Source organism: Coturnix japonica, chromosome 3 (assembly GCF_054131305.1).
Source record: "Coturnix japonica strain WE chromosome 3, WE-NBRP24, whole genome shotgun sequence".
In the NCBI taxonomy this organism is placed as follows: domain Eukaryota; kingdom Metazoa; phylum Chordata; class Aves; order Galliformes; family Phasianidae; genus Coturnix; species Coturnix japonica.
Window position 1 is genome coordinate 6649887 of NC_140665.1, and position 15334 is coordinate 6665220.

The following is a 15334-nucleotide window of genomic DNA, read 5'->3' on the forward strand; positions in this document are numbered from 1 at the left end:
GCTCAATAGAGCAAGAGGAAATAAAAGGCATGGGTGAAATGAGATGCTTTCTTCAAAGACTGTATACCACAACCTTTTATTTACCTGTCCTAAGGCAGAACTTATGTTGACTTGAGTCTTTAGGCGGGGTCTGAGCCCCAGCTCCACCAAACACAAGCCTGATCCATTGACTTCAATATATGCTAAATCCCAGCCAGCAAAGTGCAAAGAAAAATCTGATATTCTGCAGAAGGACTGTGACAACAGCACAGAGTAAGCAAAATTCTTCTTTCCAAGGACAAACGTTAGAAACAGAAAGCCAACAGTCCTGTCTCTTTAAATAAGACAGCAAGTGCTTTTGTGTTTGTTTGCTGCGAACCCCTGTAGCTGCCAAGCCGGGGTGGCAGCCCTGTGACAACACAGCAACATCACCGATCTGCCCTACTTGTAACAATGAAACAGAGTGGAAAGAAGAACTGGTCGAGGTGCCCAAAAGTTCTGAAAACTCTCTGCGTGTGACCCAAAACTCCATGTGGGAGCTCATGAGTTCCTGATGCTATTCCAGATGGCCCTGGCTGCAGTTTACAACTTTGGGCACTGCGGGAACACAGCTAAGCACATCCTAACCTGCACTTTTCAGCAGGAAGAGTACTATTTCATAATGCTACACAGCACTCTGGTGTTCCTCAGTCACACACTGATCTCACAGTTTTCAGCATCAAGCTGCAGGAACCTCAGCAAGTCAGAAATGCAGCTGGACCTCAGTGGTGAGGATTAAAAGTCCCCAACCCCATTACTAAGATGAGGGCATTACATGAACCTGGCCATGGCATGGTGGGCTTATCATCTGAGTCTTTAAAAATAGATGATATTATATATATAAACCCTATAAAGAGGGAAATAAAATACAGGGAGATGACTGTCCCTCTGCACTGGCACTGGTGAGGCCACACCTCAAGTGCTGCGCTCGATGCTGGGCCCTCACTGCAAGAAAGGTGAACATCTTTTCTAACCTTAATGATTTCAAGAGAAGAAATGAAGTTGGGAGAACATAAGGGGGATGAATCGGGGCCTTGAGGTTTAACAAAGTCATGGAAAGCCCTCCTTGGACGAAGCTGCTGTAAGCAATGAGCTCGCCCAGCTCAGGGCTGGCTGAGCAAAGGCTGGCCCAGCAGCCAGACAAAGGGATAGATCTGTCACCCAGGCCTTTCCGAAGCATAATGCCTTGCTGCCAATGGCTTTGCATTGTTGGCAGTTATCCTCGTCTCTTGCTGACAATAAACTACTTTCTATGCAAACTGCTAGATCCTGCTGGCTGAAGCCAAAAACAGCACAGCTTTTCTGGACTAGGTTTGCCCTCCCTCCTCTCGTCTGTCCCTTTTATCTATTGTTTTGATGGTGGCGGTTTCGGTTTTCAGAGGGTTGTTTTTTTGTTTTTGATTTTGAAGCAGCTGAATTATCTCCCTCTCCCTGAAAACTTCCCTACAGTGAGTAGGACAGGGAAATATTCCTGGGGAAGAGAAGATCTGGAGCATCCAAGCCCAAGTTCCACACGACAAACCAGGTGCAGTGTTAGTGGGGGAGCAGGTGAACACCCACCCAGCCCACAGCCCCAGGTTTCTCCTACAGCAACCAGATCCACCACGGGTTTTCACAGGGTAATCTGAGCACAGGGTTGCATAAGCATTTCAGAAATGGATTGTCTTTCTTTGCACTCTGATTTGGGAGACGTTTTCCTTTCAGAATCAGCAGCAGCAGAGACCATAAATAAAGCATCCTTGGGGAAAAAGCAAAAAGAAAACAACTACACCTGGCTTTGAAGAGCAGCCGGCTCCTTCCATCTGATTTCAAAGCTTTATTTCTATGTTTATCTGTCTGGCTAGAAGAAAGACAACCCCAAAACTATCACTTTTTACATCTCCCTATAATTTCTCCCCTGATTCAGATCCTCTCTAAGCCCCCCCTTGTGTTGGGCACTTCCTCAACTCCATTTACCAGCTCTCCCCATTGCCGGCAATACACAAGCACTGCCCCAAATCTTCCCAGAGCATTGTCCAAAACCTGGGCTTCATCCAAAGCTCAGTGAAACCAGAAGAAAAGGTCCTTCAGAGTAAGAAGCAAAGAATCAAAGGGCAAGAATAGCAGCAGTAATACATTTAACTGAAGTGACTTTATAAGTGGTTACACCGCAAGTCACATAGGTCATTCCCAATGACTCTATTGATGAAGTCACTCAATCAGAGTTTTCTTCACACAGGACAGGTAGCAAGGAAACATCAGCAATCATGAATTTTAAAAGAAATAACCTAAAACTGATTTTTCACCACTTAAAGTGCTACTTTTTATATGGCTCCAAGACGGTGTGGCTGCTTGAATCGGGAAATCAAAGCTTTATATGGCTGAAAAAGCAGTAACTGAGAGGCTCGCTGTTCTCACTTGGACAATGTCACACAGCAAGAGTGTAATTCCCTGGAGGAGATATATCTTCTAAACACAGTGGAAAACCAGTTGTATTCCAAGCCCATATGACAGGGTGTAGGGTCTATTTTCTCACCTTTGCAGCCCTGCCTGCATAAACAAACAGGAATGAAAAGGGGGCTTTTGTGCCTCATTTCAATACAAATGTATCTTTCGCAGCAAATAAGACCATTTCTCCCCTTCATTTTCCTTACTGCACCTTTCCCCTTGGGCTTCTCTGCAACTACACTACAGAACTGGGGAACGGTTATTTGTTTAATCGTTGTTATTTACTGCCTGTAGACTGAAGGAATCACACCAGGCTCTTCCCAACTTGGAGATGAGGTCTCAACCCTAGAGAATACACCGGTTCTCATAATAACCTCTGTCATACAATACTGAGCCTGGTCTTGTTCTTCAAGAGCCCTCTCTCTAAGACATGAAACTCAGGAAACCTCACTGATAGCCAGATAATGAAGTACAAAGCAGGAAACAGCACAGAGGGGCCTCAAGAGATGCACAGGAAGGCACAGTGGGCTTTGGCAACCATCACAAACCACTCAGACCTTGCAGTGAGGCCTCTCAGTTTAACGACCTGCTGCACTGGCAGGGGTAAAATTACAGAACAGTGTAAAAGCTGGAGAAGAACATAATGAAATGAGTGAGGAGATGGGAAACGCCAAAAAAAAACCAGAAGTGCCACTGCTAAACCAGCAATTGATGAAAGAAACAGCAGCAAAGCACTACTTTCCACTGCCATCAGCACCTCCTCTTTGACCAGCCCTCAGTGATACCCCCTCCCATCCAACCCACTCTCCAGCCAACAAATATCTCCCTACATAGGGTCCCAGCTGCATGTCGGTTTCTGCACTCATTCAGAGTGATCTACATGTCACTAAGCCAGGCTGAAAATTACCTTAGTGACATACAGAGTTTTCCCTATGGTTCCCACTTAATTAAATATTGAAAGAGCTATTACCTTTCAGGGATGCCTGTGCACTGGCTGTGTCCATTATTTATAACGTAATGTATTCATTATACATTTTATCCCATGCTCCTGTCTGCTGATCTCATAAGAGTCCCTTAAAAACAATTTCAAGCAATTAATTCTACCTTAATTACAGACAAATGTACACAGAAGCCCCGGGACATCTCTTTCTTATATTTATTAGAAGTAAACATATCTAGAAATACATCTGGTAATCAGGAAAGAGAGGGACAAAATGGCACGACAGAAGCCATAGCTGTCTGTAACAATGAGCAGAGCTGAGAAGGGACAGTTAAAGACCCTTTAAAGGCATCTTTAAAATCAAAACTGAGCATCTCAGTTTTAAAGGATAGCAGGGTGAATGGCAGGCGACTGCAGAGCCTGCAAGCACACAGGGTCCTCCACATTAACCCCACTCCTCACAGAAAAATCAGGGCCACAAAGAGACAGCTTCATGGGAGACAACCCCCAGGAAGGCACTCGTGTTTTCCTGGCTTTATCTGGATCTATTGGTTGTCAATCAAAGGATGAGACCCTCGGAATCAAAGCAACATCTGCTGAGGATCTAGGAATACCTTTTGCCTCCTTCCTAGCTCATCATTACTTCCTAATGCAGTGAGATAGGTGCAGAGCTTGTGCCTTCTCCATTCAACCCCTTCTATGAAGTCTACCACAGTCAACCCATAGCTCACAAGGGAGGAAAGACAGATTTGGATCCCCAGGGGAAGAGCTTACTAACTTGGGGTAAAGAAGGCTGAGTTTAGACAATAGCACTACAAGAAGCCTTGCTTTTCCCAGTAAGATGGTCTTACACGGTTTAGTGGTGAGGGACACCACCTCCTGCTTCATCTGTCTCAAAGGACAAGGATTTGTCCTAATGCAGCTTCATCAGGTTCCTCTAATAAAACTAATTCAGTGTCCTGCATCCTCTTTCATACTGCTGATACAAACCAAGGCTTATCACACCAAAACACCATGTTATTCCTGCCTCCTACGGTCCTCCCAACCTCACACCACCGGTACAGCCATTCTCCCAGTCAACAGGTGTCACCACTGAGCTATCTCAGGTTGTCCCTTTCCTCCTCCAACAGACAGCATTCCTACAGGCAAATCTGGCTGTAAAGCTCAGCCTCACCTTAGCGCAGGGATATTAGCTATTAGCTATTAGGAGGATGTGTACTCTGGTCCTTGTAAAGGGGGGCAGGGAGAATATAGCGACTGTCCAGCTTGCTCTGCTTGGTACCATTAAGGTCACTTTCATACCTGAGACTAGGAACTTTCCACAGTATTTGTAGGGAAATAAATAATGCTAGAGGGGAAAAAAAAAAAACCCACAAGTTTCTAATTTTAACCACAGATCCTGGTATGAAAAGGAGATGCTTTACATCACACCCGAATGAAGGCTTTAACACACTCCTGTCTTTATAAGGCTTTAAGAACCGCAGGACCCTTCAAGAAGCAGAACGCATTCCTTACTCACCCTGAAGTGAGATTCTGCAGGCTGGAGAATCTGAATCCACTGCTTTGCTGCATGAGGTGACCTTGGACAAGTTGTTCTGGCCGGATTCTCAGCTGGTGTCAGCTGGCACTGTGCCACCAAAGTCAATTTAAACAATTTGAGGCTCCAGTTCCTAACAGTCCTCAGTCTCGTTATCCCAACAGTGTTGGGATACGCGGCTCAGCCTTGGAAACCTGCAACTAAAGCTGGTACTGCAAGGGCCGGGCAGTGCAATTCACACAGCACACTTCCCTTTTCAATGACATCACTTTCCCACTAAGATGAAAGAAAGGACCTGTGGCAGTTGTGAGAAATAACCTTATTTTTCAAGGCTTTAAAAACAAAACCGCCGGTAGTTTTCTATTACAGCCTGCTATATTAGATGACTCAAAATCCTTAAGCAATTTTATTTTAGCATATAGCAATAGGTGGTGACTGGTATTTTTTTCCCCTTTCAAGTTTCATCATTATTACCAAATCATCTTGAATTTCTCTTCTAACTTGCCTCTCATCACCACAAGCACAGAAGGGAGCTCCTCTGCTGCACAGGAACGCCAAATACCTGACACAGCCCTGCAGGAAGGCTGGACTTAATGACTTGGGATGTTTGGTCCTGTGCTTTTCATCACAAGGAGCTCCTAAGTCTGGAAAACTCAGGAAAACACAATCTAAATAAGGTCAAAAAAGCACCAGTTATTACAGCACAACTCCTTGTGGTAAGAAACAGAAGACAGACTTTCCTCTGTGACGCATTCATGCCTTATCATAGCTCACAGAACGCCTTGAGTTGGAAGGGATCTTAAAGCCCCCCCGGCCCCAACCCCAGCCATGGGCTGGCTGCCCCCCACCAGCTCAGGCTGCCCAGGGCCCATCCAACCTGGCCTTGGGCACCTCCAGGGATGGGGCACCCACAGCTCTCTGGGCAGCACTGCCAGGGCCTCACCAACCTCTGAGTGAAGCATTTTCCCCTAACATCTAATCTACATCTCCCTTCTTTTAGTTTAGAGCCAATTCCACTCGTCCAGCCCTCTGAGCATTTTAGCAGCCCTCTACTGAACCTTCAACAGCTCTACATCTTCTCTGTGTTGAGGGGCCCCAGACCTGGACACAGTCCTTTAGATGGGACCTCAAAAGGGCAGAGCAGAGAGGGACAATCACCTCCTGTTCCTGCTGGCCACCCTTCTGCTGATGGAGCCCAGGATACCACTGGCTTTCTGAGCTGCAGGAGCACACTGCTGTCATATGTTCGGTTTTTCATCCACCAGAACCCCCAGATCCTTCCTCACAGGGCTGCACCCAAGGTGTTCTCCCAGTCAGTATATGTATCTGGGATTATCCCAACCCAGGTGCAAAACCTTATGCTTTGCTACGCTGAACCTCATTAGGTTCGCATGGGTCCACCTTTTGAGTTTGTTGAGGTTCCTCTGGATTGTATCCCTTCCTTCTAACATGTCAACCACATGACACAGCTTACTGTTATCAGCTAACTTGATGGGCTCAAGTGCAACCTCAGCATCAGTGTCACTGATGAAGACGTTGAAGAGCACCAGTCCCACTACAGACCCCTGGGGGACACTGCTTCTCACCGTGCTCCACCTGGACACAGAGACACTGACCACAACCTTCTGGCTACAACAACCCAACCAATTCTTTATCCACTGAACAGTTCACCATTCAAATCCATCTCTCCCCAGGCCATGGCAAGCAGGGCCCTGCTCCATCAGGAGATGATGAGCCTCTCCCCGCATTGACATCTTCTGCTCCTCTTCAAACCCTCCTACTGAGTCCATACGCCTCCCCCCTCTAACACATCAATGTTGGAAAGAGCTGGAAAGTATAACAACTGTCTCAACAGCAAGAATGCCAGCAGTGATCGATACCAACACAGTCCTCCTGCAACCTCCCTTCAGATTGCTTTTTGATTTAAAAGGGCTTCTCTGTTACTTAGTTACGTTCTTGGAAAACACCCCCCACTTCTAAACACATTTGATTTGTCGCCTCCTTTGATTCCGCACAAGAATAAATCCATTTATTTTACTTTGCAGTCAGTAGTAAAATTAGCTTTTCTTTCTTTAAGTATTATCTCTCCTTTTTCTCCCTCCCCTGCTACGATGCTGAGAAGGAATCCATAGCAAGCAATGCTATATGCTGTGAGCACAACTCATTTAAGCTCTTGAATAAGCTCTTGAAAGAAGCATACTAGCAGCAAGCTATATGTGCCATTTCCTTTGGTCAGAAGGCCTTTGGAATAAGGGTCTTTTTAGCTCAGTTTTGACAACAGGGCTTGTGAGATCCTCAGCAGAAGCCAGTATGGCAGGATGGCCTCTGCCCAAAGAGAACTAAGACACAACCTGCATTCAGCTGAAAAACATTAACCATGGCACCATATGTTGGCTACGTCAAGTCCAACCAGCTGCCCAACAGCCACATGGAAAGACTTTGTGCAGCTCCACCACTGACCTTCCGCTGTGCAGTGCCCTCAGTACAGAGCTCAGCAGCAGCACCAATACTCCAGAAGGAAACACAGCACACTCAGGTAGGATTGTGGCCAGAAGCCTCACCAGCTCCTACACCGCCTGGTCTTATTGAGCACAGAAGCACTTAGCAATTCTGTTTGCCACTGCCCTGTGGGGTTGTACATCACACACACCGACTCTTTAACAATAGAAATCAAACACTGTGAACCTCTGAGTACACTCCATTTTGTGTACCGTCAATTGGAACAGCTTGTGTTCTCCTTACCCTTAAAACAAACTGTTGGTGCATGCAGCGTTCATTTCAAAGAAGTTTATTTCTGTCCCATTCTTCTCTGGGAGCCGGAGAACTGAAAATCAACTACTGCAATGAAACGCACTAAGAACTGGAGGGCTGGTCCTCTCACAAGAGAAAAGGAATGTCCATGTAAGGCTCGTTTTTGCCTCTGCTTTATGTTGCAATATATTCTGGCCATCTTAGGGGAAAGAAAAAAAAGCAGCTGAATCTATCTGTCTATGAGAATGATTTTACCAGCAGAGCTTGCAGTTGTTTGTAGTTCGGTTAGCGTGTTTTTGGCTTGCATATCAAAAAGATTCTTTTCCCAGAGTTAAGCAGGCTCTTTCACAACTGAGCTATTAACATTTGTTTGCAGTTCTTATTTAATAGGTGATGCCTGCTGCAGAAGCAAACACTAAGGATGAGGCTTAACATCCCATAGTTTTTTTAGAAGAGCACGCTCAGCACTGCACAAACACATGCCCTTCTCTTCTTCCACCACCATGAAAGACAAGATATACCACACTTCAGATTGGATATAAGGAATAATTCCTTCTCCATAGAGCGGTGATGCAGTGGCACAGCTGCACAGGAGTGGTGGGGTCACCGTCCATGGAGGTGTCCCAGAGCCGTGGGGATGTGGCACTGAGGGACATGGGCAGTGATTGTGCTGGGGTTGGACTGGGTGATCTTAGTGCTATCTCCCAGTTTCCCTGCTTTATAATTTGAAGCTATGCCGACTTGTCTTATTTCCTGCAAAAAGGCCGTGAGTGAGCAAGGATCTGGTTAACCTTACATCCATACCAGCCTACTTGAAGTCAGTCGCATTACTTCACATGCTGCAAGTTAAGCACTCGCCTCCTGGATCAGGGCCTAACTGCCTATGGACACACAAACATGGCCATTGTCCAAAGTACCGCACACACTACTGGAGGTATAGAAAGGTCAGACCAGACTGTGAATCTCAGCCACTTAGCACAGCTGTTCAGTTCACAGCTCTGCGAAGGAATGTTTCAAAACAACTAAATCCGTGCCTCCAAATGGTTCCTGACACTCCCATGTGCATACAAGTGTTTTTCTTCTGTGTAAGGTATATGCCCTTCTCTATGCATACGCTCACATTCACCAACGCAGCACCTGCGGCAGTGCTGCCTGCTAAGCTGAGCAAGAGGATGGGCAGCAAGCAGGACAGCAGACACGTCCTTCTCCCTGCTCTTCAGGGTCTGTAAGTGCTTTCCAGGTCCCAGGCAGGACTTGGGGACCAACTGCTTTCCACACGCAAAGCTTTTAAGCAGATGACATTCAGCCCCATCTCTTTAACAGTCCCTGTCAGTGAAAAATGCCTATATAAGGCAAACCAAATCCCATCAAGTGCTGTCCCACAAAGCCATCTCCCTGGATACCACATCTGGACTCCTCTTCAACACCTCCCTTCTCCTCGGAAGAATAAGACCCAGGACTTCTCCCAGGAGGCACAGAGCAGAGCTCCCAGTCTCAGGGATGCCACCGAATTAATTCTGTTTAAACAAATTAATTCCACACCAAGCTGCAGCTTTCAGTCCAGCCTGGTTCTCTCCAGTTGCTTCAGGTTTCTGTTCATCAGCCCTCCCTTCTTGCTGGATGCAGTGGCCCATCCTGCTCACTTTCCTCCCTTACTCTGACAAACACACAGAGAAATCTCCCCATTCCCACAGTCTTCTCACCTAAAAGCTTAATGTCTTAGAAACTGTACTTGTTTTATTGTTAAATTGGGATGTTTAGCTGAAATTCAGCCATGGTTGGTATGAACACATTTGCTGCACACAGCTGATGTCTCACGCAGGTCCAGATGCTCCTTTGATCTGGTTGGCTCCATTGCCAAAGCAACGGAGGCATCCACACACCCCAAAAAAGCCCAGCTAAATCATCAGGGGGTCCCATCCCACAGCCAATCTTATATCAAGGTACATCCATTGCTATCAATTTCCAAGCTGGCAAAATCACATCTGAGTCTTTTCCTACAACAGTCACAACCTGTGGAAGATGAGGCAAGGAGAGAAAAAGTCGACTTTGCTGGGAGAGAAAATAAAGGAAGACAAGTGTCCCTTAAGGGTTTCAAGTGACTAACTGCAAAGTTCCTAGTCAAGGTGCCCCTGGCAGTAAATGACACAAGGACGAGCTCTTCAAAGACGGAAGAGATGATCCCATGGGAAGGTGGAAGTAAGACACCTTAATCCCTTTAGGGTCAACCAAGAGTCCATTCACAAAGTGCAAATCACACGCATTTAGTGTTTCACTTTCAGAGGAGTTCCCTTTGATGCTGTAATTCAGCTTTGGTGCAGACCAGCCACATAGATTTACTAGGAATATGGTGTGGGACCACTTCTCATTTATCAGATGGGGCACACTCTCCATAACCTTTCTTTTCTGACCAATGTACCTCTTGAACCCCAGGAAGCTACAGACCAACTATCTCCTATCTCCCATATACCTAAGCTGCTCCAAAAGTTATGCCTCCATGAAACTACAACAGATACAAAGAACACAATAACACTGTTTGATAGAGCAAATTCTGACAGACACATGACGGGTCTAATCAAGTCATTCCTTTTGACAGTCTTTGACCAAAAATGGACAGAGTCCATCAGCCTTCTCAACATTAAGGGCCATTTAAGATCAACAGAAGGAGGGATCTACTAATGAAGGGCTTAGAGGAAAAAAACAGCCAAACAGGCCAGCCCTAACAGAAGCCAGGCCATTCAGACCAGAAGCACCACCCAAGGACTCTTCCATTGAGTCCTGGCTTGTTAAACCCCCATCCTGCAAGACATTTTATTGAGCATATTTTGCAGGAGAATACCCTAGGCTGGAAAGAGCAGCTGCAAGCAGCACAGGGCAGGACTGTCTGCAGCCAGAGCAGCACAGGCAGACATGGAGCCCCCAGCCTACCTTCCCTTTATAGACACCGAAGAAACAACAGCTGTTGTTGAGCTTTTCTGCTATTCACCGTGTCAGCCTTGCACTCGCTCTGTTTAGGAACAGCTGGGGAGGCCAAACAGCTTCTGCCTTCACACTCTGCTCAAGGCCCTAAACCGCCCATTCCTCATCATCCCACATCCACATCCTGAGAACCACAGTCCTGTGATTTCAGGTGTTGTGGTGGCATTTACCTCTCAATCACAGCTTTGGCAAGACCCTAAAGCAAGCCCAACATCAGCCAGGCACATAAACCCTTCTCTACCATGCCAGCATTGAGACATGCTGGAAGTCAAGCCCATCGTTAAGCATGTTCCCCCATGTCTTCCTTCCACACACAGCCACGTGCCAGCCCTGCTGCTCCCCGGGTTGTAACTGGCTGCATAGGAGCCTTCCTTTCCTGTCATCTGTTGGTGCAGGACCTTGAACGAGAACTAAATAAATGAACAAGTCATTTCCTGCAAGGCCAAACAAGCTCCCTGCCAAAGAGGTCACATACCACACTCTGGCCTGATGCCTCTCCTTAGTTTATGAGGGTAAATTCCCATATCCAGGGGTCCAGAGATGACAGCATTACATCTAGGCTAGGATTACTCTCACGCAGTCCCCGCTTCACTGAAGAGGTGAGGAAAACAACTGCTCTCGTGCTTTCATTGCATGACCTCTAAAGTTTGGTTTGGGTTTCTTGGTTTGAGCAAACCAAAACAGTCAAATGAAAGCAGGGAGTTTGCGCTTCATTCCCAGCTACATGACCAGGATCTGTCACACCAAGCTTCTTCAATGCTGTTTTGGCAGCAAAGAGATACGTAGGGAAATGCCCTTTGAGGCAAAGTGGTTAGAAGGGAGCAACCTACATGGTTCCTTGATTCCCAGTCAGAAAGTCATCACAGTTTGATGGATGGTCTCACTTAATAAAGGACCTTTTCCCACACTGACACCTCTCTATAGAGGTGACATGTAAGGAGTCAGAACGACGAGCATGTGGACTAAAATACAAACCCCAAATAAGCATAGCTCATACTTTGACTCCTGCGAGGATGGCAGAGATGGGCACAGAACTGGAAGCCGCATTGAGATTTCTTATCTACCAGCACATCTTCCTTGATGTCAGAGCACAGCCAGGGATCTGCACTGCCTCCAAGAGTGCAAAGAGGCACCCCAGCTGGATTTATACTGCTGGGATGAACTTTGCTAACTTGAATTTCTTCTTCATTTGCTCTTTATACATTTTGGAATGCCCTTTGGAATGCCCTTCGTATAAACACGATAATGTTAAGCGCTTTGTTATTACACATCATTTAGCATTAGGAGATCTCCAAGTGGCTTAAAAAGAAAAGGCTGCATTTTAGAGACCAAATGAGACACGAAGAGGTTGAGTCACAGAGAGAAGCAACGGCAGCCACCAGAACAGAGAGCAGACCTCACGCTCTGCCCTTTGGGCCACACACTGCAGGCAGCTCCACCAGCAGCTCATTGTGGTTACCTGCTCTGCACAAAGAGCTCCAGCCTATCTCTTGTGGGTAGGTGCAAGAGGGGCAGCCCAGCAAGCAGCTCATCCACAACTCCAATAGCTGTGCTTCTCCAAACCCAGGGCATGGCACAGCTGGCACAGGGATGGCAACCGAGGGGAAGGAGACCGAGCAAGAAAAACAGGAGCATGAAAAACAAACATCTCAAAAGGGTGATTCAAACCTGAGACTGCTGAGCTGGATGGCAGCTGGGCACTGAGCCTTCACAGCAGCTGGAATCGCTCCTGTCCCACCACGCCACAGTGAGATCTGTGAGCCCCAATGCTTCAGGCTGCCACTGCTCTCACCAGCACCAAGGACACAAGCAGCTTAAGCTGCAGGTCAGCCCCGTGTGCTGTTGAGGCAAACCTGGCTCTGCTTTGGATACCACTGCCTTGTTCCTCTGAATGCTGCTCCAGAAGCAGAGGCTGAGCCCGCTACCCCTGCCACACAGTCAGGGAGTGGGAAGGGTGATGAGAAGAACAAAGCACTGGCCGGAACACACACCGCTCATCTGAAAGAACATGTGCCACACTCAGCTTAGGGCAAGCCTGAATTTTACCTTTGCCATACAGTCAGAAAATACATCAAGCACTGAAGGTGTGCAGAGAGGTCTGGAGAGGTCCTTCTTCTGTAGAAGGAGCAGGACTCCAGCTGGCAGCCCTAGGAGGGCAGCTATGGCTGTCACACCTGTGCTGCAATAAGGGCAATGAGGCAGCGGCACAGGCTGCACTGAGAGGTGGTGGTGCCCCATCTCTGCATACAGCCAGCGTCAGGCTGGACTAGGTGTGAGCACTGATGGAGCCGTGGGTGCTCCTGTGCACTGCAGGGCGTTGGAATGGATGGCCTTTAGGGCTGCCTTCCGACTCAATGATTCTACGATGATTCTATGATGTACGTAGGCACACGCAGACACCTCTGCTTACTCACAAGGAGCAGATACCGACCTTTCCCAACCTCACTTTCAGAAACAAACAGTAAATAAAACCAAGCACAACTCTCACAACGCCCGTATAGAAACAAAGGAGCAAATCCGATCCATTTCAAGGCATCGCAGCCCGCAAACTTAAGCCCCATCCAAACATCTCCACGCTCCGTAACACAAGGTGCCGAAGTCCCAGCTCGTGTTTGCGCTCTTCCCCAGCCATCAGAGCATTCCTCGCACCATGCTGGACACCGCGCAACCCTTCAGCCACGGCTGTTTGTTGAGAAAGCAAACCCTGAGCCCCGGAGGGGTACGGCTCTCCCGCACCGAAACGCAAACAAGCCTCGCACGGATTGCGCTGGCGCTCGCAGATTTGCAATGCAAAATAGCGACCGCTCGCTCCTGCCCTCCTTTCTCAGCCGGCCGGAGGCTGAGGCAGGGGATGGGCGCTCGGCCCCTCCGCTCCGCCGGCGGCTCTCCGGCTCTCGGCGGCACGTGGGGAGCTCCCCGGGGTGGGGACGGCGCGGCGCAACCCGCGGCCCCTCCGCCGGGCCCCCCCCGAGCCCCGACAACTTTCCGGGGCGCCCCCGGCCGCACGCACCGCCCCCCGCCCCCCGGCCCGGCCTCGCCGCGGCCCGGCCGTCCCCCACCTCCCCCCAGCCTCTCCCCCACCTCGCCCCGGGCTGCGGCCCCCGGCCCCGCCGCACACTCACCGCCGCGGCCGGCCAGCAGCAGGGCCAGGGCGGCCAGCGCGCCCAGCTGCCCCCGCAGCAGCTCCCCGCGACGCCGCCGCCTCCGCCGTTCCGCCGCCGCCGCCGCCGAGGCGCCCATCGCGGCCGCTCCGCTCCTCAGCGCCGCGCCGAGCCGGGCGCCGCAGCGCCGCCCCCGCCCGCCCCTGCGCGGCTCTCGGGCAGCGGGCGCGGCCAGCGGGATGGGGAGGGGACGGCGCTGGGGACGGCGGAGCCCAAACTTCACGGCCGGCCCCGACCCCCCTCCCCGCCGCCGCCGACACGCGGGGCGGGCTGCTGGGCGGGATCGGGGCGGGGAGCCGCGGCGGAGGGCTCGGGGCTGTCCCGGCTCCCCGGGCGGGGTCCCCGCGGGGCGGCACGTCGCGCTTCTCCGCTGCGTCCCCGCGGCCGAGACCCGATACGGATGCCGGGGTTTCCCTCGGTCGCTACCGCGGGGCTGATCCCGGCTCGCCCTGCCGGAGGCTTCCGGCATCGCGTCCGACGGGCACCTTTACCTGCCGTTAAGGTATTCCGGCTACACAACAACAAAACCCCACCGCGCCGGGAGCCCGGCGGCCCCTCCCCTCCCACCGGCGGGCAGCCCTCGCCGTGATGCCTTCGCCCCGCTCGCACCGTGCGGGATTCTCACCGGGGGGTCCGGGTTCCGCTCCGCCACGCCGCTCCCAACGCTGTGCTGGGTGAGCGGAGCCCTGCCACACCCGCCCGGCCCCGAACCTTTCATCCCTCTGCCATGGCTTTAAATCGTCACTATGACTGCAGAATTACAGCGAACGCCTAGCGGCTGGGCTGGAACCTCAGCACCGGGCGTGCATCAGGAGACCGGTGCCTCTGGACATGCCGCGGTTGGGAGCGAGCACCGTCATCCCCGCTGTGCAGGAAGGGCAATGAGGCGATATGACACATCTGTCTGCGGCTCTGAAAGCGCCTGAGCTTGAACTGGGCTTCCCTGAAATCAGATCAGCCGCTCGGGGCCTCTCCTGGGTGTCCCGACAGCGACATTCACAGCGCCGCCCGGTCCCTGGGGTCATCCGAGGTCAGGTTGGTCGGGACTCGGAGCACCTGATGGAGCTGTGACTGGATGACCTTTAGGGGTCCCTTCCAACTCAATTCTATGGTTCTATGAAATCAATGGGAGGAGAGAGCGTGAAAGCATGGGCAGCACTCCCAAAGGAGACTGATAGAACAACAGAGCAGAAACCCTCCAAAAGTCTCTCAAAGCTTCCATCATTTCAAGTTACTTCTGACCAAAGCAAAGCAACTTAAGGCTCATGAGAGCAGGATTTGTGTTAGGATTGGCCTCTCATGATGCACTTAGCTTCCAATCTCCCCTCCAAGGGTCTCTCACCATCCTTGTAAGGAACCTGCGTTAACAGGGGTTGGACTCGGTGATCTCCAGAGGGTCCCTTCCAATCTTCACAGTTCTGTGATTAACTTAAGCAGGGTTATCAGTCTTGAACACTGATCCTAAAGGTGCTCGCAGGAGCAGCTGCTGGCCCTGCTGGCCCCATGGAGGCAAGGCCAATT

The 15334-nt window shown here is 50.0% G+C and overlaps 1 protein-coding gene across 1 annotated transcript in view; it reads right to left on the reverse strand.

Moving 5' to 3' along the window:
* SLC24A3 (solute carrier family 24 member 3) overlaps positions 1–14282 on the reverse strand; it is a 106317-nt gene extending 92035 nt beyond the window's left edge. The window contains exon 1 of the mRNA XM_032443440.2: positions 13775–14282. Within this exon, the coding sequence (XP_032299331.2) occupies positions 13775–14282 (508 nt within the window). The remainder of the gene's footprint in view (positions 1–13774) is intronic.
* Between the last annotated feature and the right edge of the window lie 1052 nt (positions 14283–15334).